This window comes from Egretta garzetta, unplaced genomic scaffold, assembly GCF_000687185.1.
Source record: "Egretta garzetta isolate BGI_Z169 unplaced genomic scaffold, ASM68718v1 scaffold11, whole genome shotgun sequence".
NCBI lineage: Eukaryota > Metazoa > Chordata > Aves > Pelecaniformes > Ardeidae > Egretta > Egretta garzetta.
This window is the reverse complement of record NW_009258621.1, coordinates 3,587,877-3,612,848: the sequence shown is the minus strand read 5'-3', so window position 1 is coordinate 3,612,848 and position 24,972 is coordinate 3,587,877. Positions and strand designations below refer to the sequence as shown.

The window sequence follows — 24,972 nt, the reverse complement described above, 5'->3', positions numbered from 1 at the left end:
GAGGAACCTGGCCAGAGAATGAGATATTTTTCCATTCTTACCCCTATGGCTCAAGTTTTTTGGAGAGCTACAGGCAACAATCCATTTGAAAATCTCTTTCCCCATCCAATAAACCTCTTCTGCTGTTAAACAGACTGTACTTAGAGAAGCCTGCTGTCACTGTTGCAGCAAAACAGTTACAATCCATATTCAGGCTGCTGCCCGGATTAGTGGGAGAGAGTGTAACAGGATGCCTTCAGGAAGTGTTCAGCTGAATCTGATCTTTGGTCTGAAATACTTCTTCCAGCAGCTTATCCCATCATCTTCCCGTGGTTAACCCTAATGGCCATTCCCTCCTCACCTCAACCCTGTGGCACATATTCTCTGTTCTGTGTAAATAATTAATAACACATCACAGTCTAAGAAGAAACACACAGAAAAGCTGTTTTTTAATCCACCAAACTGATTATTTCGAAACACCTCCCCCACCTTCCCCCGGCATATCATGTTTCAGACCAGAAGCATTCTTTTCTTTACTTACCTTAGAAAATCTGTACAAATCTACATATGGAAATTTTGTGTACTTTTCTGGAACTCAGCTTGAGCAGGGTGAAAATACATAGATGAAAATGTAAAAAGAAGAATTAATGGAGATTTATATGCTCCCCTGAACATAGCAACTATGATTAATGCCGCCATATAGATATTTGTGCAAAAGTAGATGTATATAGATAGATTCATATTGTAAATTCTTCACTCTTGGTAATTAATAGCAGCCTGCACAAATAGACTCACTGGATTCAGCAGGTTTATCATTGCAAGTAATTACTTACCAATGGGAATAAGAGGGTTCACATTCTAGCCCAGAATGAAGTAAAGCACTGATAACATACAGAAGGAAGAAAATTACATTATTGGGTAATTTCTTGTTATAACCAGCAATGCTTACCCTTCATATTTTTTATAATAGTTAAAAATTGATTTATTATTAATGAAAGGGCAACTAATAGTTTTTATTATTGAAGTTTTCAAGCTCAGTCCTTAGTTTTTCAGCTGTAGAGTGTGGTGAAATCATAGTTCATTGGGGCCCAGAGCTCAATCAAAGAATTGCTTTCACTTAATTGGAATCTGAAACCTGATGTGAATGTTGAAAACAAACATTAAGTTACTAACGTTATATGGGAAAAATGGAATTGTGTACATTACCTTTCAGTGCAATATACCTTAAACACAAAATTGGGATGAACACGAGGAAGGTAGAAAGCTGTTGATTTGTTGTTGATTTGAGCAAACTATTAAACTACATCAGATGTGACTTCAGAGCAATAAATATTGAAATACTTTGCAGTCATACACAGTAACAGATACAGTAAATGGGTACTAAACAAAATATTTATCTGCTTAATACTGTATAGGTAAGCAGATGTCCTTGAGTTGCTGCCAGGCTGTGCTGAAATGAATGCACTATTTCATAAAGATGAATTTTGCAAACAAGTAGGACTTGAGAGACCCAGGCCATTAAAAAACATTACTGTATCTTGACCACTGGCAGTTTGTTACAATAGGAACCATGCTTTAGCAGTTAAGAATTTCGAAGAGCTGTATGGACATTTTCCTAAACATTGTGTAGATGTACGGACACATAAAGTATTACGCAGTAAATTCTATGGCTGCGAGATATAACTGGCATGTTATAAACTTGCCTACCTACAAGTGCTGTGCTGATAGCATCTCTATTCTTGATATTCTAATTCTGCTGCTTTCAGTTCTCTTGAGATGATAAACCCCAAACAACACAGTGCCATAAGCTAAAAGAGAGGAGGAAGATGACTGGGTTTTAGTGACAATGTTCTGAAAGAATGGCAGAGACATTATGAGGTTTGTCAGGGAGCATAAAAGCCTTTTTGGAGCAAGTGAATTAGGCTTCTTCTGCTGTTTCTTAACAGATCCCAAACTGGTAATAAGCAGGCTGGCTTCGAACAACTGCTCAGTTTCTAGCTTTTAATAGTTAATGGGAGGTCGGACTATAAGCTGAGATCAATCCCAGAGTAATAAATTTTACATTATTATATTTGTCTTTCTTGAAATATAAACACTAGAGGACCTAGTCTCAAATGGCTTCCGACCCATTTTTTTCATAATTAATACAGGAAATTCAAAGAACGTGACTCCCTGTACAGCTTAGACAGAGGCAGATCTGCATTCAGCAGCGTGGATTAATTAGCCTGTTATGAGACATGCAGTTAGTTCGAAGAGCTACAAAATGGACAGCTGTAAAGAAGGGAAAGCTTTGCCATAGAAAAACCATACACCACATGTTATCATGGATAAAAGATAAGTTTTTTAACTTCGATGTTGATTCTACATAGTTTAAGATGTACAGCTAGGTTTATCCAGCCCTACTGACATTGACCTTGGCTTCAGTGCAGCAGTAGTATGGAATGAATTGCTCTTCATTGCTTTATTTGAAGGGCAGTATTTAGCAAAAAACTGTGACAGAGATTCACTCTGAACAAGAACAACAGAGTCTCTCATTGTTCAGATTTGGAAACTTACTTCTGGGACACTGTATTCAGTATGACTCTACCATCACTTGGCAGGATTTTTCTTTGTCTTCTGTATTGGGTAAACACATCTGTTACAACCAAGAAAAGGAGAATTATGCACTCCCACTTAAATCTTATGTACTATTCTAACAGTTTCATCTGTGACATTGAGGTGTAAGGAGTTGTTTTTTCTTAGCCTTCTCATTTTTGTTACTTATAAGAACCTCATTCATGACCTGATACAACATTTTATGAAGTCAACAGAAAGGCTGTCACTGTTTTTAACGAGCTTTGGATCAAGCCCTCAGTTTTTCATCAATACAGAATAAATCCTTTCACTACAGACACCAATGTAACATATACCATATGAAGGTCCAAATTCTGTCACTACTCAGTTGGCTCAAGGTTTGAAGTCAACACTAGCAGCAAAGAGGAGAACTTGGGGACCATCAAGAGTGATGTCTCACGGATCTTTGTTTTGGGATGTACTAGAGCTGGAGATTAAACCATCATTACTGAATAATATGCAACAGTCTATTGTGCATTTCACAGCACCACACAGGAGGGTAGCAAGGGTGGGAGAGCAGGAGATTAGGTTTTTGTCACACACATTCCTAAACCAGACACCATTTGCCCGTGTCCAATACCAAGCTTTTGTAAGGCTCAGCCCCTGTCTTCACTACTCTAGCATAACTCTTTACAATGGCAATAAACCCTGATTTCACTTGGAGTGTAAGTGAAACCTTAGATATCAGATCTGTTATTGTGTTTGTCTTTGCTAAAGAGAGTTGACAAGTTTTCCTAAAACACATGCAGGTTGGTATTTTGCCATCAAGAGAAAAGCCAAGAGATCTATTTGAAGCACAGTGCAATCCTGCAAGTGTTCAATTGATATAAAATGAGCTTTGCAGTTTTTCAAGTGCTATGCACAGCACGTAAATATTACAAATTGATGGTACTGGAAAAAACTAATGAGTAGGTACTTAATTCCATAAAGGAAAAATGATAATAAATACAGGATATCTTTCAAAAAGGCCAGGTGACCTTTTTGCTTTGAGACTGACACAAAGCAGTCTCACTCAGCAGCAGAGTAAGATTTTGAGACATCTGGAAGTTGAAGGAGTGGTGTAACTATGTAGCTCTTCTTGGTTTGGGCTTTAAAAGTCTACATGTTCAAGGGATTTTAGATCCTTTTGTATGCTCACAGAACTTTTGGCCAATCCTGAAAGAAAGTAAGAAAATGACAATTATGTTGTTAGGTGCTGTCTCCTTACGTGGACATGGGAAGTATCCAGTGATAGTATTGGGTGGAATAAACTGCATTACATTTAAGAAAATTGAGAGTAGCCACAGAGTGAGCCAGTTTAGAACAGGTAGTAAAACCAGACATCTGTATTTACAAAGCGCTGACATAGCTCCCTAAGCTTTGACCTATCTTCATAGAAAAGAAGAGGACAGCTTGTAGTGACTTTACAAATGAAAGATCAAGTGCATGCACAATTTGCCTGCTATATGCTGTTGTTAGGACACAAATTTTAAATGGAAAATATCTGGATATGCTGCCATTTTAGTTCAGAGGAAATATGCTGGTGATGAAGTTAAGCACCTGAGTGCTAAGTGGTTTTAGATTACAACACTTGTTTCAAACAGATCATAGATTTTGTAAGTGCGCACTGGATACAATGTGCAAAGATTTCCGCTCTGACAAGTTATACATTGAGCATTATGCAAATAAGCCATTGCTTGCTTAGATGGTAGACTGATATCTTTTTGTCCTGACGTGACAAGTAAAGTATGTTTCCATTTGTTATCCCCATCTGTCACAAGCTGATAAACCTCAGATCCCTAAATTCTTATCTGAATGTATTTGTTAACGTCTTGCTTCGCTGGGCATGGTGACGTATCATATAGTGCCTATCACTTTGTGTAATTAAGGAACTGCATTCTTTTGTCAGTCACGAGATAACTGGAATTACTTGATTTCTTCTCCTCATAGGCCCAGTTTTGGGAAAGCATTTGGTTCAGCTCATCCCTGTTCTGCACATCACAGAAACATGTTCTTCAAGCATATGCTTAAGAACTGTCTTGAATTGATATGCATTTCTGAATCAGAGCTATGATATTTTAAGTCACTGCATATGCAATTATGTTATATTCTGTGTTGATTGCACTATATAAAAAGCACTAATATTTTGTTTGCTGCAAAATTTCCAGAGATAAAGACCCCTTCACGTTGAAATGGAGTCTTGTTTGTTTCTATGAATCCATTTGCTACATGAGAACATCTTGATTTTTGTAGAGCATGTGATTTCCATGTGGGTTTGCATTGGTGCAAGTGAGCTAATTATCTTTATTTCTGTTTTACAGCGGGAACAACGTATATCTTTAGCAAAGGTGGTGGACAAATCACTTACACATGGCCTCCTAATGATCGGCCAAGCACTCGTGCGGACAGACTGGCAATAGGGTTTAGTACGGTTCAAAAAGAAGCTGTGTTGGTACGAGTGGACAGTTCTACTGGGCTCGGAGATTATTTAGAGCTGCATATCGTAAGTATTATCAACAAATGCATGATATTTCTTCTGGTCTTGATTGTTCTAATATTTGTGGGGTTTAAAATTTATTTTATTTTAATGTAAATACAGCAGTGTGTTAATGGACCTGTTAGGCTCAATAGTGAGCTAAATGATAATGGTTTATAGCATCCAGTACTGTACAGGGTCTCAGATACTCTCAAAATGCCTTTTACTTTATACAGTGCTACTTTATATGGCTTTTCAATTAAAAAACATACCGTGATACCTGTGCAGATATAGCAGTTTACTGTGATCTAATTACATAAAACAGGATTTAGCAATGTCAGAGGAAGGTACATTAATCCTGGAGGATTTAATCTGGAATCTGCTGGGGGAATTACAGTGTATCACAGTTGACTGTACTTATTGTTAATACTAGAATTTATCCTCTGATTTCACCATTCCTTTGTGGTGATAAATCTTAAGCAGAAAGCAAGATTGTCAAGCTAGGAAGTCTAAAAAAGTAATTTCAGCTGCCTTAAAGCAAATAACTAGCAATCAAAATTGAAAGCATCTGGGTTTTTATGGCAACATAAATAAACGATCAGTTGAGATAAACATAACTAGGTCAGTATAAAATTTTGTTGTTTAGATTAGTCTCAACTTTGTTAATGTATTAGTTTGATTTTGATTTAAGAATCTCTCTACTTTCAGGAACAGAAGAGTTCCTTTTGAATGAAATTACTTATTGATCTATAACAAATTACACTTTTACCCCCAGAAAACATTCAGCAGTGATCATTTTCAAAATTAGAGGTATTCAATCTTCCTAGGCTCCTTATTTCTGTAAAGGCACTCTTGCATTGTGGACCGAGGTGATTTTTTTTTTTTTCTTTTTATTTACTGACTTGAGTAAATAAACAAAGGAAGAAGGCCTTAAATAAAATTCAGAGGTTGTCTATACCCTTCCTTAATATTGAAACGCACGGACAAAAATGGCTGGCTGGTATTGTACAATCTTAATTTAAAAATGTGAACAAAGCAACTTCTCCCAGGTGCCAGAAAAACTGAGAGCCTACATTTTTCAAGGCAAGTATTGTGTTGCTGAAGAGAATTTAAACATTTGCTTTCCAAAGCCGCATCTAACATCAGGTGCCTAGTCATCATTTGCCCGTTTCTTTGCAATCTGAGACCAGAACCACCCACTGCGGTCAACAGTGTTACTTTCTTCTTACAGTGTTTTCTTTTTCATTAGTGTACTAAGGAATGTTTTTCTTGTTGTTTTACTATACCCCAAGTCTATCAAAACCATAATATTAATGCAATCTTCTGTCTAGCCTTGTTTTTTCATTTTAAAACAAACATTGGGTTCATTAATTATGAATTGGAGATCAAAAGTTATTGCTTGCTCATAAGTGTTTTGTTTTTCTTTTTTTCCAAATTACTTTCTTATACCCATGCTGTAGCAACAGATGGGGAAAAAAAAAGAATAATTGAGAGTATTCTATGGCCAGAAACACTATAGGGATGGGGAAAATCAGTAATTATACTTTACTTGTCTTCTGAAATTTCCATGAAGCAGCAAAAGGCCTTTTATCATCATGCTTGGTGAGGTGATCCTGACCTCCTTCTATTGTCTTTGCAAGAGACTTTGGGAACCTCCCTGAAGTCTGCTCTGCTTCAGAGCAAAATCCATGACCACTGTGCAGAAATTTCACTGGAATGAGGTCTGACCTTCTGAGAGCTGCTTCAATGTAGGCCCTCTCTAGAGTGGAGCCACTAAGGGATTGACCTGAAATCCTAAGACATCTGGCAAGGATTTTTTTAAGGGTTGTCAATGTTAGATAAACTTGGAAAAATGCTGGGATATAATTTCCTGGAATCTATTTCAAATAAGGATCATATTCAAAAGAAAGTTGAGAGGCAGTATTTTCAAAAGCACTCATGGTACTAAAGAACATACATCTTATTGAAGTCAGTGGCACCATAGACACTTCTGAGAATTTTACCTGAGATCTATTTTAGCTCAGCAAGATATTGTGAAACATCACAGTTATAAAAATGAAGAGCACCACAGGAATGGAGAGGCCTATGTATATGTTATATTTGAAAAATAGTTAATTGGATCAAAGTTTTTCAATATTGGCAGCTACTGCATTAAAGTAGCTGTAATAAAAGTAGTAGGAGGGTTGTGTCATTAAAAACTTCCTTCTTGTCCCAGCGTTGAGATGCCACTAAGAATGTCTTATCTACTAAATAACCAGAAACATGCAAAAGCTGTGAATAGTGGAAGGAGGAAAAACTGGAAGGAGGGAAGAGTCTAATTCTGCATGTTCTTTTGCATGCACCCACCCCCCTCTTTGTATACTGAATATGCGTGAGCAATAAATGCCCATGTACATTAAGATGCAGTGTGCATGGATAACTTACCTGTGTTATAACAACTAGAACATTATAGCAAGGATATAGTTGTGATTTAATTATTCTGGGATTCAGTTTTTGAGTATGGTAGAAACCAGTTCTTTTGTTACTGAGCTTTCATCTTACCCAGGAAGTCATTAACCACTCAGATCCTCCCCAGTGACAAAATTTGGGACAGATGTGTAAGGATAGGTTTCAAGTGTATTTTCAGCAGAATGGTGGCAAAGAAAGTTTGGAATTACTGCTTTGAATTAAAAAATTTTAGATCATAGTCCTCACTACCATGTTGGGGAGGGTGCTTGTATGGGGTGTTTCAGAACAGAGCTATGAGGTAGCTTGCTCTTAACCTTCTTCATTCTAGAAATGGAAGAGGAAATTACGAGTTTGATTATGGTACTTCAGTGTGTGCTTGCCCTCTTTATTATTCTGTTTACTTAAAGATGATGTAAACCTAATAATGAAATCAAGCTCATAACAAATTCTGATTTGGAAAATTGCTACTTGATCATCTGAATCACAGCTTTAGTGTTAGGTTAGGAACACATTTATTTAAAGTAATCATTTAACCTCCCCAAATAACCATTGTTAATATGAGAAACATTTGAAAAAATGTGCAATCTGCATTGCTACCAGATGCTTAACAGTTCCAGTGCAAATATTTTAAATTCCAGGGTAGATTATTATAAAACTCCACCCGTTCTGTAGCAGCCTAGATATAAAGGTTGTGTGTATGATACCTATGCATCCCTGTGCTTCAGGAAAGGGATGTTAATATGATTTAGTCATCCAGAGATGCAGCAATTAGTTTTCATAACAATCACTTGTCTTCTGTTATGGAAGTGGTCTCCTGTGCAGTCTCTGCTGGGAAGATCTGGTTCAAGACGAAATAGATATCCTGCCTAAAAGTCTACTGCCACTTCCTTCTCCTGTTGACAGATAAAAGGACAGATAGCTCTGAGAATTACTATAATCCTCATTTTTTTCCCGTTTTCTTGGCATGATCCGTATCCATCTCCATGCCAAACGGAAAAAGGCGGCAGCTTACTCACACAGTGTTCAATCACCATGCGCGCTTCTGTGCTTGGGTTTTCATTGCCTTAGGTAATTCTGTCAGTGATTCCTGTTCCGATCTCTGCTCTTCTCTTCCCACCCTTTTCTCTCAAGTCATTAGTCAGAAAAGTGTACATATATGCACACACATATACATGGAATCATCCATAGGCACTGTGCTGTTGCTGCTTTGAGTTTCCAGCTTTTCTATGGTGAGGTACAAAGTGAAGTTAGACCAAGATATTGCCCCAAAGAGCTGAGAAATCCTGTTAAATTGCTCTATCTGGCAATGCTGGTAGCATTGGAAACTGTTATTCTCCTGCATGGCACAAGTAGTATTTGCTCTACAAATGAAGACAAGAAGGATAGACTTCCATCAATAGACTTCAACCATTTTTAAATATTGTTTTAAGCATAAATTATGCCATGTTTTCATCTTTCATTGTTAAAATGCAAGACTTCAAACTATAACAAAACAGAGTATTTTGTATGCCTGATGGAAAAGAGTCAGCAGTTTCTGTGTCTTCCTTATTTGTGTCATCTGTTTTAAAATCAAAGTATTTTGTGAGCACAAAACCAGCGTGCTGGTTTTTATGGTTATGGCTGATTTTTGAAATTGAGAACAAGAAGTTTGTATGGGGCATAAGGCCAGCAGAGCAGTTCAGATCTTACAGCTTTGGAGTTCCAGAACAGACAGACAGCCTACAGGGCACTGGGTACTTAAGCTAAACTGGGATCACTTCTATTATCTCAAGCAGGGCAAGGAATTACTAATTAATTTGCTGAAGTAGGTGAAGTGGTGAAGATCGTTCTGATAACAAGCATCCTCAAGTTTAAAATAAGGAATAAGGCAGATGTGGCAGCATTTTGATCATTGTCCTAACCCTCTTCGGGGGGAAGCTGGGGAAAAACACTCTGTAATTCCAGCACAAGATGAGTGACAATCCTACCTAGGATATAGTAAACACACAAAACCAAAAAGAAATTAAACTCAGGGTAGGCTGTGGTAGATATTTTTTATTTCATTCTCTTTAATGTGATTAGGAAAAAATATTATAGGGAAAATGTAAACCAATAAGATTAATACTGTGATGGGAAAGGTTGGAAAACTATTTTAAAAGATGTGGTCACACGTTACCTGAGAAAGTATGGTATGAATAAGGACAGATAGTATCAATATATGCAAGGTATAACACAATTAACCTGAAATACTCTGGAGATGCAGCGTTACTGACATGATAGATTAATCAGTATTGTACTTAGATTCTCAGAATGTGTTTGTGAAGCCTTCAGAGTTACAATTAATGACTGAGGTGAACAGTCATAGGAGAGGAAATATTGTCTGTCTTACAGAAAAATGGGATTTGGACCATGAATAAATTCAGTTTGTGCTCTTTGTCCCAACTATTTATATACTACATCTATTAAGATACATACTGTGAGAAAGGCATTTTTCATTTGAAACTTTTTCCATGACAAAGAAGTGGATAAAAATCAAGTGAAAGCTTTTGTGAGTTTTTGTCAGCTTTGCTTCAAAAATTCTCTTTGTTTAAAAGGAAGTTAATGCTTCCCCATTTTCTGAGCTATTTATTCAGTTTTTGGATATGATATACTTTTTTTTATAATCCAAGGAAATACTTAATATCTCCAAACAAAATGTTGACTTTTGTGTAAAAAAAAAAATATTAATATAAAGGGGTTTTGATTTTCAGCTTCAAGTTAATGGCAAATTCTGCAAAAGTCCTCTCTCAACTTTTTTCCTACTAATTTTTTGGAACTTTTGGCAAACTGAAAATGACTATCGTTTCCTGCTCCTCTCCCTCTGCCTCCTATTTATACATACGCAATATTCTTCTGCACCAGGCTTTTAATAGCTGACTGTTAGATTCTATTGTACCTATACATAATATATGGATCATTTTAATTTATGCAAGTATAATGACCTTCCCTCAAGTGAAGCGCAACAGTAAAACTCGAGTGAGGATCAGACGTCTGTGTTAGAGCATACCAGAGAAAAAAATTGCAGAGTCTTACAATAAATGAGTTTATTGTTCACTTTTGAATACTTCACATGTCTTGGGCTTAATGCCTAATGGAAAGTCAATTGAAAGATTCTTATTGACTTAGTTGTGTTTGGATCAATGCCTAGAGAGTTGGATGTACTTTCAGTGAGATTGATGGTAAAAATACCTTTGATTCTAGTGGTTTGTATTGGAGCTAATTAATTTTCCCAGGAAGAGTTTAATAATCTTTAAAAAAAAATATTCCCAGAATAATGTTTCTTCTAATAATAATCTTTCAAATCTGGAATTCCTTGTTATTATATGCGTATGTGTGCAATGCAAAGATTTGGTAAGGCCTGTGGTGGCTTGTATATGCATGAAACAGTAATGAATTTAAAATCAAATTATTCACGTCCAGGAAGGGCTAAAAAAAAAGCAGAGCTAGGTTTCAGAAATCTGATGTTTTACAAGTGCTGAGCATGCACATCAGTGGCTAAAGTCAATGGAAGCTGAATATAGTCAGCATCACTGAAAATCAGGTCAACATATCAGCTAAGTGGGTTTCAGGGGTCACTCTGGAGCCGTGGAAAGACTTTGGATCATTATGTTTATCAGAGTTGTGATATTTAATATTCTGCTACCTTGATGTACAAGAAAATTTCTTAAGGGTGATGTTATCTAATCCAGAATTCTGATAATATTTGGTATTTCCCTATATATGTGATATTTATTTGTGATTTTTTTTTCTCTCAATATATGTGTACGGAGAATGCTGTAGTAAGTTTAACTGTTGTGGGCAGTGATTATTCTTCTCTTTGGGGAACAAAAACCTCAGCCACCAGACTACGTGTTAATCTTTAAACTGAAGAAAAATTACTATGAAAGAAGGATTTCCAGACTTGCTTCTGGGTTTGAATAATGAAAAGCGGTACAATCAAAAAAGAATCATTTATGGGACTAGACAGACAGGTGAGAATGCAATTCAATATACACAAACATTAAGTTAATTAGAATGGGAGCAATGAATTAATCTAGGGAATTTGTGCTAAATGCAGCAATCATTTACCTCACTGATCAGGTTAAAGATCTAAGTTTGTAGCAGAGAAAATAAATAAATGACTGAAACGGTCAAGCCATGCCTTGAAAACATGCAATTAAGTTATTCTTTTGTATTAGCAGAAATATAGATTTAAAAACTTCAGAAAAGGGATTTTATTATATAAGCTGTTCGTTAGTGCCTCATCTTGAATACTCTGCACAGTCTGTGATCGTGCACTGAGCAAGCGGTCTGTTCTTGCCATGAACAGGCCAAATTGCTGAGAAGGTTATGGAAATGTGCCAATTCCAGCACACAACAGACCTTATTGAAAAGGTACCTTTTTCATATGAAAAGTATGAATGGAGTTTGGACAGTTGATATAATTAGTTTGGCTATGACTGCCATCATGGAGCGCTGCAAGGCAAAATCCTGATGCTGGTGTGGAAGGCCCACTGCACCAGCATAGCAGGTCTGACCTCCCAGCTGTGATTTCCTGGTTCTCCAGCCTAGACATGTGCATCAGGGAAGCAACTCCTTTCATCTTCTTCCTCTGTCTTGGGGTAAATAGAAGTTCTCACTTCTTCCTCTACTCCTTTATGCATCATGCTCCTTTTGTGCTTTTGGCAGCTTCCTTCCCAAAATCATAGACTCATAGAATCGTTCAGGTTGGAAAAGACCTTTAAGATCATCAAGTCCAACCGTTAACCTAACACTGCCATCCCACCACTAAACCATGTCCCTAAGCACCTTGTCTACCCGTCTTTTAAATACCTCCAGGGATGGCGACTCAACCACTTCCCTGGGCAGCCCCTTCCAATGTTTGACGACCCTTTCAATGAAGAAATTTTTCTTAATGTCCAACCTAAACCTCCCCTGAAGCAATTTGAAGCCATTTCCCCTCATCCTATCACCCATTACCAGGGAGAAGAGACCAACCCCCACCTCACTACACCCTCCTGTCAGGTGGTTGTAGAGGGCCATAATGTCTCCCCTTGGCCTCCTCTTCTCCAGGCTGAACAACCCCAGCTCCCTCAGCTGCTCCTGATCAGACTTGTGCTCCAGACCGCTCACCAGCTTTGTTGCTCTCCTCTGGACATGTTCCAGCAATGCAACATCTTTCTTGTAGTGAGGGGCCCAAAACTGAATGTTATATGACAGGGTCACCATGTGACAGCCCCTTGGTGAGAGAAAACCATACAACCAATAGGACCGAAGTGCTCAGCTAAAATACCACGTGTCAGTTGCAAAATACTCCAGCCCTCAACACTGAAAGCAGCCTGAGGTGCTTTCTTCTAGCAAAGATTTAGAGCCTGGATGAGGGTGTGTAGGTATTTAAAACACTTCTTGTGGCCTCCCATTTATTAGAATAAGCTGATAGCAATATGGAAAGAACTGCATGTGGCCATGGTGTTGTATAAAATGATCTTGCAGACCAGATCATGGACTCTAAGATCCCTTCTGGTCTCACATATCTCAAGATTACACTGTACATTGATCCATCTGTTGGCTGAACTCTTAAGATCCAAAACTTTGTCATTGATTTGACAACAAGTCTTCCTTTGACTTTACTGTTGCAAACTGTACACAAATGGGACTTTTGATCCAGGATGAGGAGAGAACATAAACATGGAATTTAATTTTCCTGGGGCCTTGTTGAACTTAAAAAAATGCTAAAAAGGTTAAGAATAGAAGGGGGTTGGGCTGAGTCATTTTATACTAATAACAAAAACTGTGCATTTTTAAGAACTGAAGCGGACCAATTTGGAGAGGCCAGCAAAAGAGCAAGTATACTTAATTAACATAAACTTGAAGAGGCTCATGACCTCTTAATAAAGCAGCTCTTATTTTTCACATTGTTACTTTTAAAGCTCTGAAGTACTGTATGGATTATGTCCAGTCTTATTTTCAGGGATTCTTTCTTTCTCTTCCCTTTCCCTTGTTCCCTGTGTTGTTTTTCTGCTGTGTCCTCCAACACAAATTCGTGTGCTGTGCATACTCTGCAGTCCCAGCGAATCCCAGTGGCAGTAGGTGGCAGTCTCCAGAGGTCTCAATGATTACATACCTTTTCTTTCCCACAGAACGAGGCATACCGTATAGCTAAAGGAACAGAGGAGTCACGTCAGATGACTGACACACTGTACGGTGTGTTCACATGGAAGATCTTGATGAGGACCACTGATTAGTTCTGTTTAATTAAAGAACAAAAGCAGCAAGAACAAAGCAAATAAGCATGTGGCCAAAATTAGGAGATATATCCTTATGTGACTAGGTTTTTTACATATAAATACCAAATTTCTGGCTTCAGAAAGGAGGACAGAAGAATTAGTTTATAATGTACAGATAAATAAATATCCCATCTTTCCTCCATAGTAGCACCTTTCCTGGTTAACATTATATTCTTCCATTGAGGTTTTTGATCTATCCCAGTCTAATCAGGTCCTTTTAATCCAAAATTCTCTGCACTGGTTACTAGCCAACATCCTAGCATATGAAGGTTACAGATATTTTAATAACTTGGCACCAACTCTTCCAGAACATCACCATGTATAAGAAGAGCTGATGAAAAATTTAGCAGACATTTTAGCAACCTTATTAAGATTTAAAGAATACTTGACTATTTGCAAAAGCAGAACAGTTGAGATGTTCACTGAAACCTGGCTGATCACCCAAAGGAAGAAGCACCGAATCATAGGAAATTACTGGGATTATTTGGAAAATGAGCGCGCTGGGTGATGGAGGGTCACTTCCAAGAGCTAGCCACTTTTGTCCACCTATCCTTCATGGGTAGTTCTCTGCTTATTATATCTGTTGTATATTTTATTAAGAATATACTGTTTGTTATATCTAGTAATATAATAGAGTTGGGCCTGATGTTTCCTACCTTGTTACTGCCTAGTTCTCATCTAATTTTAGAGAAGCACAAAAAGATTTGCACTCCCTCCTCCCTGCCAGGCATGCCTGGCTCAAAACCAAGTAGAAGGCATGTGTACCCAGTGTGTTAGAAGCCATGGCAGTGCAGGGTGTAGGCAGGTTGCAGGCACTTTGTGCTGACAGTGTATGGTTTGGAAAAAAAAAAAAGGACAGATATGACCAATGGCATCACTTTCAGAGTATCCTAGGCCATGCTTTCAGCTCCTGATGGCAGCTTGAGTAAGAGAGAATGACTCTCAGATTGTTGTGACCCATTGAAAGAGGGCCAGGTTTGCACAGGACAGATCAAGGTTTGTTTCTTATGAATATAAGCCGGAACCCAAGATCTGGCCTATTAACTCCCTGTCTTTTAAATTTATGAGCTCTAAGTGAGGATAAGGGTATAGTGTGCACTGCAGCACAAAGTACCAGTGTAGCAGTTTTTCAGTGAACATGCAGTATGAACAGTGTAATTTTTAATACCAGTCAGAGAGCTTAGCCTGTCGATGCAGAACAAGGCTAGGGGAAAAGTGCTGCTGGTGGCCTGAACAGATTCTGATCCTAACTCCAAATAATTCTCATCCCACCACTTCCACTATTAATTTGTCTGAAGAAACCGCAGACATACAAGTAAGTACGAGCAGGATCTACATCTGGCCAGAAAACTCCTGCTGGAAGGTGAAAGGTACAGAGGCAATTTTACAGAGCCTGCTGCTTTGCTTCAGGCATTTGTTTAAGTAAACATTGCTATTATAGTTAATCACTTTCTGCTAATAAGGAAAGCTCATCTTAATACCATTCTGTTTTTGTGAGACACTACCTTAATTGTAACTTATAATTAGTTAATTAGGCCACTTATTTAATTCAGGTTTTGTTCTGTGATGCCTCAGTGTCCTCACGCAACTGGAAACTTGTTTTAATATTTAACGCTAGTTTGCTCTTTTTTTTCTAGATTGTTTTATTGTTTTGAGCCTTTCTCACTTTTCATTTACACCACTGTTTCAGTGAGGAGTACCTATAGTAAAATCAGTGAATTTAATCTGGTGTACCAGACAGTAGAACTGAACACACTGGGCCTGGTTCCTACCTTCATCCAATTTAGCTATTGAACTTTTACAATCTCTGACATTAATTCATTGCACCAGGGTCATGCAGGACATAGAGCCAGAGCAGGGAATCTATCTGGATTTCCCAAAACCCAAGTTACCAATTATATCTTCATCTGCTTTTCAGTAATGTGCCTGTGCTGTCTAACCATTTTCTCTCTTACCTGAGCATGATGTGCTCGACATCTGTGCATCTCCACTGGTGGCGTATCTCTGAGTAGCCTTTTTCTTTCTCTCCCAGCAACAACCATAGGTGTATAATATTTGCCTTCCCTATCAATCCCATAGTGATTCTTCCCGTCCAACAGTGGGCTGCTGCTGCTGCTGTTAAGTCTCTTCTGGTTTTTTGCTTCGATCATGCTGGTCCCAAGAATTTCTGCAACAACAACAGACAGGATAAGGATTTACTGAACTGATATTGTTAGTGTTCTGGTGGTTTATGCTTAATGTAACAATCCCACTAACAACAGGTGCATTTTCTTGTTAAGTGTTTGGAGAGGATTAAATCCTTCTCTGTTTGTGAAAGCCCATTTACACTGAAGCATTCTGATGCTCCAGAGGGTGGATTAGCTGAAGGAACTGATTTATGCATTTCTTGGCTTTCAATAATTACCTAGCTTACAGTGAATAAGGGATGCCGAGGAACAAAGGAAAGACACGGGTCCTTCAGTTTTGCCAGTTCTGTGTGAAATTATCCTGAAGCATCAGCATGAAACTACGAACATGCCTTTAACTTCTTGTGCTAGAATTTGCACGTGATGCTCTATGTTCAGTCAAGGACCAAATGTAAGTCCAGATTTTCCCTCAGGGAGATGTAAATCATAAAATCATTTAGGTTGGAAAAGACATTTAAGATCATCAAGTCCCACCGTTAACCTAACCCTGCCATCCCACCACTAAACCATGTCCCTAAGCACCTCGTCTACCTGGCTTATAAATACCTCCAGGGATGAGGACTCGACCACTTCCCTGGCCAGCCCCTTCCAATGCTTGACAATCCTTTCAGTGAAGACATTTTCCTAATGTCCAACCTAAACCTGCACTGGTGCAATTTGAAGCCATTACCCCTCGTCCTATTGCCTGTTACCAGGGAGAAGAGATCAACCCCCACCTCACTACAGCCTCCTGTCAGGCAGTTGTAGAGGGCGTTAACGTCTCCTCTCAGGAGCATTATATATTCCTTGTGGTCTAGGAAAAGCTGCTCACTAGGACTGGGAAGTCTTTTCTCTGCGTATTCTGCGGTTGGGTCAGGTACTCCTCTTCTTTCCGGGCCTCTGGATTGAAGGAGGAGTTTGAAGCATTACACCCTCAGTGGACCTCATCATGCTCCATTTTGGGGCTGGAATCTCTTGTTGTTTTCCCTTCAGCCCTCACCCTTGGTGGACTTGCGACTTACCGCCTGCACACTGAACGCTGGATTGTGTTCTTCCCGTTCATTGCGAAACCACATTAATGTCCTGAAGCCTTATTGTTCCCCATACAGGTTTTTTTTCCTGACCCAGTGAATTCCAGGGAACAACAGAGAGTTCCTGGAGCAAAAGTACTCAGCCTTTCCCTTGCTTAGCAGATGGAGTTTTTAAGACTCGCTGTGGATTATGTAGCAGTGCCTTCTCATTTAGGGACAAGCACAGAGAGCATTATCATACGTGAAGCTACTTTACACCAACTTCTACCAATTAAGATAAAAAGTGAAAAGATTATGCTATAGAGCCTTAATAACCACTCAGCATATTTGATAATGTCACTGCTGTCGGTATCATATTCACCACTATGTTTAATCGCTGAACAGATGCAGCTCACTAGAGCACCACATGGTATGCAGCAGCAGGGAGTCCCATTTGACAAGTTGGTTTTGTTTTATTTCCTTCCCAGAGAGCCTTCCCTGATACCCCAAGTTTCTGTAGTGTTTTGATTTGCTATTCGGCAAACGGAAAAAAGCGAGGGCATTCTGTACTACTTGCTTTCAAAGCAAGAGGGCTTTTGACTTTTTAGTGGAAGTACTATGAAAAGCCTAATAAAGCTAATATAAGGCATGTTTTAATGTAAAATTGTCAGCCTTTGATCTGAAAATGATTGGGGTTTAGCAGGTAGCATACATCTGCATGCACAGGTTGTTCGTAGGATAGCAACTCTGCTGTTTTTTGGAGGTGGCTTCAGTTTTCAGGATTTTTATTTTTTTTTTTAATTGCAAGATTTTGTGTACACATCTGCAACTCACTCTGCACAGTGAGCAATAATTCTTGGCTGTAACGGTGCCATGGGATGCTGTGGTTGTTTGGTGCTTCTAGATTTGCTCTCCATGGAACAATTCATAGGAGTATTTTGTAAGACTTTCCAATCTTCTAATTGCTTGTCTGGAAAAACACCTGAGTATATACTTTGAGGCTAAAATAAGATGGCTATGCACTTAATATATTCTAAAAAGTCATGGGATAATACAAGGTAGATAATGAAACTGTGGCTATATGATTTGGGTATTTGTTTCCAGGAAACATATAATAAAGGCTGGAACAAGACTAAAAGTGCTGCAAGAATTTTGTTACCCACCTCGTATTATGTAGTCAATAAATGCAGAAACTCCCTTGGTTATATTTCCTATTCCTTATTAATGTGGTTATATAGTTAAAGGTAGTGCTGCCATGGGATAAATTAATGGGCAGTGTCTTCCCCAGAGATAAAAATTGTCAGAGCTTTGTGCTCAGCTCATATGCTCCTTTGGAAGATATTTAAGATTTTTGGGTTTCTATTTCTAATCTACTTTTTAAAATATTTTGCTGGCTATTTAAACTGATGTTCTTAAGGCATTGATTTTCTTTTCTTCTTTCTTGCTTTTCGCTGCATATTCAAACTCAAAAAAACCACCGGCACGTCTCCTTGTCACAGCTGTAGTGTGGTACATGATGACACCAAGCTGTGCTAGTGTGGGAGGAGGGGAGATAGGGGTTGCAAGCACTGTGGAGAACTGATTAAAATTCAAAATGAGCTTGGTAAAGTGGAGAAATAGTCTGAAATCAGGGAGATGAATTTCTACAAAGGAAAGGGATGAGTTCTGTACCTAAGATGGGAAAATCAAATGCACAGCTACAAAATGAGGAATAATTGTGGCCAAGAAACAGTTCTACAGAAAAGCTTGGGAAGTTACAGCTGATTGCAATTTGCTGCAGAGAGAGACAGGCATCAGTCTGGGATGTATTGACAACATGGGGTGGCAGAGGAGGTAAAGAAGTTAATTTTTTGCTCAGTACTGCTGGGACCTGTGCTGAAGAAGGATGTCAAGTTTTGAGTGTTCAACTTTGAAAAGGAGGTAAGCAAATTAGACAGCTAGTAAAAGCATTAGCAATATACTCTAGTTTAATTAACATGTAGCTCCTAAGAAGAAAACAAAAGAATGGGCTCTGTTTTGCTTATAAAAGAGAAGACAGGGAGTGACTGGATGTGAAAACTGTCTTTGAATACATATAGGGTGTTATAAACAGGACTGTAGCTGATTTGTGTCACCTGTCTGGCAGGATAAGGTAAGAAATAGTTGGTTTAATTTGCAACAATGCTATCAGGTATTGGAAAAGTAGTTCCACTTACGTTTGATGGTTAGCAGTGGAGCAGGTTACAGAGGCAGGCCCTGTCAATTTATGCTTTTGAGATCGGACTACATTCCTGTTGGTAATAGGAATGCCATGAAGACTTCTGCTGTATGTTTTTGCTAAAGTTAGCTGAGATATACTTGCTGTTGCCAGTGAGCGATGGGTGTAGTGAGGTCTTCTTAAGCTGTATGCTCCCATTTATGCTGCAGTTTTTAGCTGGAAGGCTAAAGATGCATGCTTAGATGTAAGCACAGTGAGGTTTTCTGTTTTCATTCCTAAAGACTCAGAAAAGGGGGGAGACTAAGCATTTTCTTTTAATATCCGTTGGTCTTAGCGTCATCAGCAAATTCTAAGACCGTGCGAAGCAGCACAAGGTGGAACCTGCTCTTCCTTTGCCATATCAACAACCCCTCTCGTTTAACACTAGCCAGCTGCTGTGCCACTATATGTAGGAAAGACATTTGAATCCGTAGGTCTGAGAATTGCTCTCCGGCCAAGCAAAGGCCTGTTGGTGTGTTCTTCACCAACTGTTGGCATGAGCCTCCTCTTCAGCTTGTGAGAAAGGTGGTGGTGGTGTAACTAACTTTGCCTCCTCGCCCACCTCTCACATGTTAGCAAGTGTTTGCTTTGGTTGCTGTGTGGGAGTAGTGAGGTAATTTGAACCGTCCTGGTGTAAATCCAAAATAACCCGAACGGGCTAAATAGATTACTGAGCAAAACTCATTTGATTATGTTGGAAGAATAATGTGCAATTGGGGTGAATTTATTTTTCAGGTTTTTGAGCTCTTTGGTGAGTTTGCTGGCTGTAGGTAGAGTTGCACAGCTGTGTGAAATGTTTTTTTTTTAAATTTTCTTGTCACAATAGTGCTTGCAGATTATCTATAAGATAATAATCACTCACAAATCGCAGAAGATAAGCTTTCCTGTTTCATTGCTAAAATAGACTCTCTGGTTTCTTACTATTAGTGACTATTTGTGATGAGGCTTTCAAACTATTTTAACAGAATGTTGATTAAAAAAAAATCTCCTTTAGCTGTTAACAGTTGTCACAAATTTGGGCTCATATCACAAAAGCTCAGTACACTTTCAGCACACAAGAGGTTCTGTCATTTTGGCATTGTTCTCTGGGACTAAATCTTGAAACGCTGTACATTTGCCTCTGGAGCAAAGGCAGGGTATTGCCCTGAGCGCCAGCCAGGCTGCATGTAAAGGAACGCGGTCTGGACTAAACCAGCTTGGGGTTTGGGTTGTCTTTGCAGTGACAGCTGGTGGTGGTCTGCCTAGATGTGAATCAGTCGCATTGCCCTTTTTCTGCTGTCAGCCATGTGCTTTAGAGAACGAGCATGTGTCTGCCCCTGCGCCAGGGAAGGTAGCCCCCCCCCCCTACTTGGGTCACCCCATCCTTTAATCCTACTTTCTAACCCCCTTCTCCCCAAGTTGTGTCATGCAGCTTCACTGGCTATTTTGTACTTCTGCAGTCGCAAAGGTAGGTCATGGTTTTGCTTCATTGCCCCAAAATATAGAAGTCATCCAGGCTGATAATGTATGTCCTTTCATCGAGTTGGAAGAAAAATGACGAATAAAATCATTGCTGTGACTGTCAGGATTATCACTTTATCTGTCTTGCAATGGAGATGTTGTTCAGCATTTCTAATTATGATATTAATCTTCACTATCCCCTGACACAGGTGTAATATCAGGAATACTAGTGCATGACAAATTTATTACTTTTAACCCTCAGAGGCACCAGTCACAAACACTTTTGGTTTGCTGGCAAACCTAATTGGTTCCCTATGGTCCTTCCTTTTCTCACTGAAAATATTTGAGAGATTCATGCTGCGTTTTTCCTGTAATGTACAGTAACATTAAAAATTGAGACGGGGAAACGGTCTTGCGTGAATCATGTTCTCCCACGCACACACGACTCATAAAGTGATTATCAGAAACATTCCTTGCATTGTTAGTATTTTTTGAAATTATAGACAAGATTGATTTCTGCGTCTGAATTTTTCACATGTAAGCTTATGCTTTAGAAAGCTTACTGACTTGGAGTATTTTTTTAATTGTTTTTTAAGTGCTGGCTTGCAAGACTTGCAAGAGAGTTCCTTATCACAAGCAAGTGCCTTGCCTGTGATGAGCTGGAGGGTGTAGAGAAAGCAAAGTATATTCATGGAAGCACTTCAGGAGGTGGAGAAGGTGGTAGAGCCTTCGCTCCATGCTGCTCTGCTGTGCTTCCTGTGGGCCTGACTGGTTCTGAGTGATGCTAAATTTTGGTATCAAGGGAAAAACTGATACTCATGCTTTTGGTCCTATTGGGGAGGTAATAGTAGTGCTTTGACTGTTAAGGGTGATTTTTAGAAAGTTAATGGGCTTTTCTGCTACTGCTCAGCTAGTTTTTACAAATGTTCAAGGTGGGATGCTAATATTTGATTTTTTTTTTTTTTTTCCCCCCTCCACTTCAAGCACATGCACCTACCTCAGGAAAAACATTATAGGTTTTCAAACTTCTGTTATTTTGATCTAATATAGGTTAAAACCATCAAACCTAACCCTTGTAGGTGCAAATCAAGGGCTACCTATTTAGTAACTGTCCATGTATTTCAGTTTGCCACCAGGAATTGGATGCAGAAGGAGAAACAACAGTGATCTGATGTAGGTAGTGGTGCTATACAAGTTAAAAAATGATGGTTTTTTCTGGTCTCCCTTCTCAATGGAAACTGAAACGTGGAAAATTTTTAGGACTGGGGTAGAACGTACAAGCAAAGGCAAAAGGACTCATTCCTCAGCACCGCTAAACCAATTGGTGCTGACTTCAGTGGGACTGAGAGAAACCTGGATTCAAATCCTTTCCCCACCTAGTTCAGCTGGGACTTGATCCAGACTCCCACACTGTAGCTTGAGGACTTTAATGTCAACTTTTGACTCTCCTTGGTGACTGAATCTTTGTTTCATTCTGTGTTTCTAAAAATGTAAAATTTTAATATGTTGCTGTACATCAGGAAGGAGATAGTTTTGAAAACTTTCTCTCTTTTTTAATTTAATATTTATGGAAGAAATTGTTTTCTAGCCAGTCTTAGTGAAAACCCCTTTTCTATATATTGATGACAAAATGGTCCTGTTTATTTTATGGTCATTATAGTCCTGATTGCTGTTGCTTGTTGTTGTTGAATTCAGGATTTGTATAGCAATGACTTCCTTCTGGAAATTGGCTGAAATGTTTCCAATCAAAATTCAGGATGGAGATTTCCTTTATATCTTGTTAAAATAAATGAAAAGGAATTCCTAACTCTTGTTTCTTGAATTGTTTAGAAATGCAGGAGGCAAGGATCTTGAAGAGCACTGCAGCAGTTGCACAACATTAGGGATATATTAAAAGAAAAATCTCGCTGTGCACCAGTTCTTAACATGAAACATGGCGTATTTGCACTTCCTAGAAACCGCTGTACATTTCCAAAGGCCAAAACCTTTTCTAAATCCCTTAATACCACTGAATTTATTATGTCTCCTTAACACAATTGAATATGTCTGGAGATGTGGACAGGGACGTGATGATACAGCACTGAAGTGATGGAAAAGACAGAGCAATCAGGTGAAACAATCTCTTGTACCTTGTAGCAGGAATTTCCCTAGCTGGAAAGGTTTATGCATTTTTTTATTACCAATTCTAGCCACCTGAGATATTTTAAATCTGGTTTCTGTATCATATTTGCTTGATTTATTAACACCCCTGGGAAAACATAGGCACTATAATGATTCTCTGTATCAATCATTTATAATAAAACTTCCAAAAGATTTAGTAATTCTAACCAAAAATTAGTGCATTAGAATCATTAGTCAATACGTGAAAGTTGCTTTTTTTTTAAAAGGCTTTTTAATGGTTTAAGAATAAATAACCTTTTAAAAGCCAGCTGCAACTCCCCATTTTATTTCCTGCTCATAATTTGCCTGCTGTAAGTATTTTAAGGCTCTAAAATTAGATAGAGAGCTAAGTTGTTGGGTTTGGTTTCTATCAGTTATCATGCAATTAAGAGTATATTTGTGATGGCATAAATGTAAATGGAGAAAACTCGCATCCCTGTTCATGCAGAACATTTTGGTCACTTTTTCCTCACCTCACATCCTCTGAGTAATAGAAAATAAGTAAGTATGGGTTGCAACTGGAGAGTCCTTTAATGGCTGGTATTAAATCTGATAGATTTTTGACATTTTAAAATATTTTTTTGATGAAGACTGTGTCAATCAATTTGCTTCATTATATTTTTCTAATTTCCAAGGTATTTCTAGTGCAGTGTGTACTTAGTGCATAATAAAAGCCCGTTATTCTGAGCTTGCACGCATGTGAATTTCAAGCTTTTAAGAAATGTAAACATTTCCATTTCTGATTGTGGACCAGCTACATAATGCTTTTTTGTTGCATAATAGCAATAAAACATGGTTCTAGCATTAGAGGTAGGTAATCCAGAGGATCATGGATCCAACATGCAGCTCCTTAACTGTAGTTACTAATCTTAATGTTAAATGAAAATAGCAAGCCCAAATAGTTTGTTCAGTGTTGCATCGCTTTCCTGTTCACTTTTTCTTGAATGAAAATTTTAAACCTTAAAACCATTTACCTTCTCTTTGATTACAGAATTAGGCTTTTTAATTAATGACAAATGCAATTGTAAGAAATCAAATACAAATAATAGACCTAGACAGCATAAGTTGTTTAATGCCTTTTTCCTCTTTTTTTTTTTTCATAAAACAAAATATTATATATTTGTTCTACTTTCTCTTGCTGTTCCAGAGCAGTACGGTAGAAGTTAATGCAAATTCCAACTGTGTTAGTTAAAATAAACTTAGAAAACATAACTCATATCAAAAGCAGCTAACTAAGGTTTGTTATGTTGGCATAAAATTAGCAGAAAAGGTGGATTAATTTTATATCCCACTGATGTTGGTGCCTCTTGGTCATGTTTTCAACCCTTTCTGCATGGTGATGAACACTAGGTCCTTATTTAGTAGTAGTAGTAGTATTTTAAGGAATGCAGTGCAAATTGCATCTTCTGATAATGGAAATAAAACTGGTTTTGCAAGACTGTAGGAATGGGAATGGGCAATGAAAATGGGCCTAGCCATCTCGGTAACAAATGTAGCAGAAAAGTGTCTCGCTGGAGAAGTGACGTTCTGAAACAAGATTTCTAACCCCTGTATGACTTCGAGGATCATTCATTAAAAAAACCCCAAAGCACAAGGTGCAAGAGTACAGAGCTTCAAGTTTCATTGCAATACTGCTTTGAATATACAAATCCAGAGCCTTATCTGGGATCCCCTTTTAAAGAAAACCTGTCTAGGTACACGCATGAATGCTTCAGTTGTGCCGTAAGAACCAAATGGATGTACTGCTTTTAAGATCTGCCCTGTGGTTCTCATTGAAAAGCATAAATGAATTTTTAATTCACACCTGTGGCTTCTGCACAAAAAAATATCCCGAGGAAAAGGTGTCAGACTTGATTGCTAGAAAATTTGTTATAACTGCATTATGTATCAAAATTATTTTATTGGATGACAATTTTTATTATTTTCACAAGGTCCATTCAGTTTAATTATAATTTACCACTCAAGTATATCATTCTCTTCATGTTAATCTTAAAATTATTCTTGCTTTTGCTTTAATAGCTATTTATGAGTCATAGAAAGTACACCTAATTAATAACACTGCACATTGCTACAATTAAACATTAATCAGATTTGATTTTTAGAGTAATGTGCTACCAGTCCTCTAATCTTCTAAGTTATGACCTGATAAAAATTTCATTACCCTAGTTATAAAGTTCTCAAT

At 38.2% G+C, this 24,972-nt stretch overlaps 1 protein-coding gene across 3 annotated transcripts in view; it reads left to right on the top strand.

Annotated features, from left to right (window-relative positions):
• The window catches only part of NRXN1 (neurexin 1), a 745,532-nt gene that overhangs the window by 516,011 nt on the left and 204,549 nt on the right, over positions 1–24,972 (top strand). For all 3 annotated transcript variants that reach the window (XM_009648206.2, XM_035903621.1, XM_035903622.1), the window contains one exon: positions 4,893–5,074. In XM_009648206.2, coding sequence (XP_009646501.1) covers positions 4,893–5,074 — 182 coding nt within the window. The remainder of the gene's footprint in view (positions 1–4,892; positions 5,075–24,972) is intronic.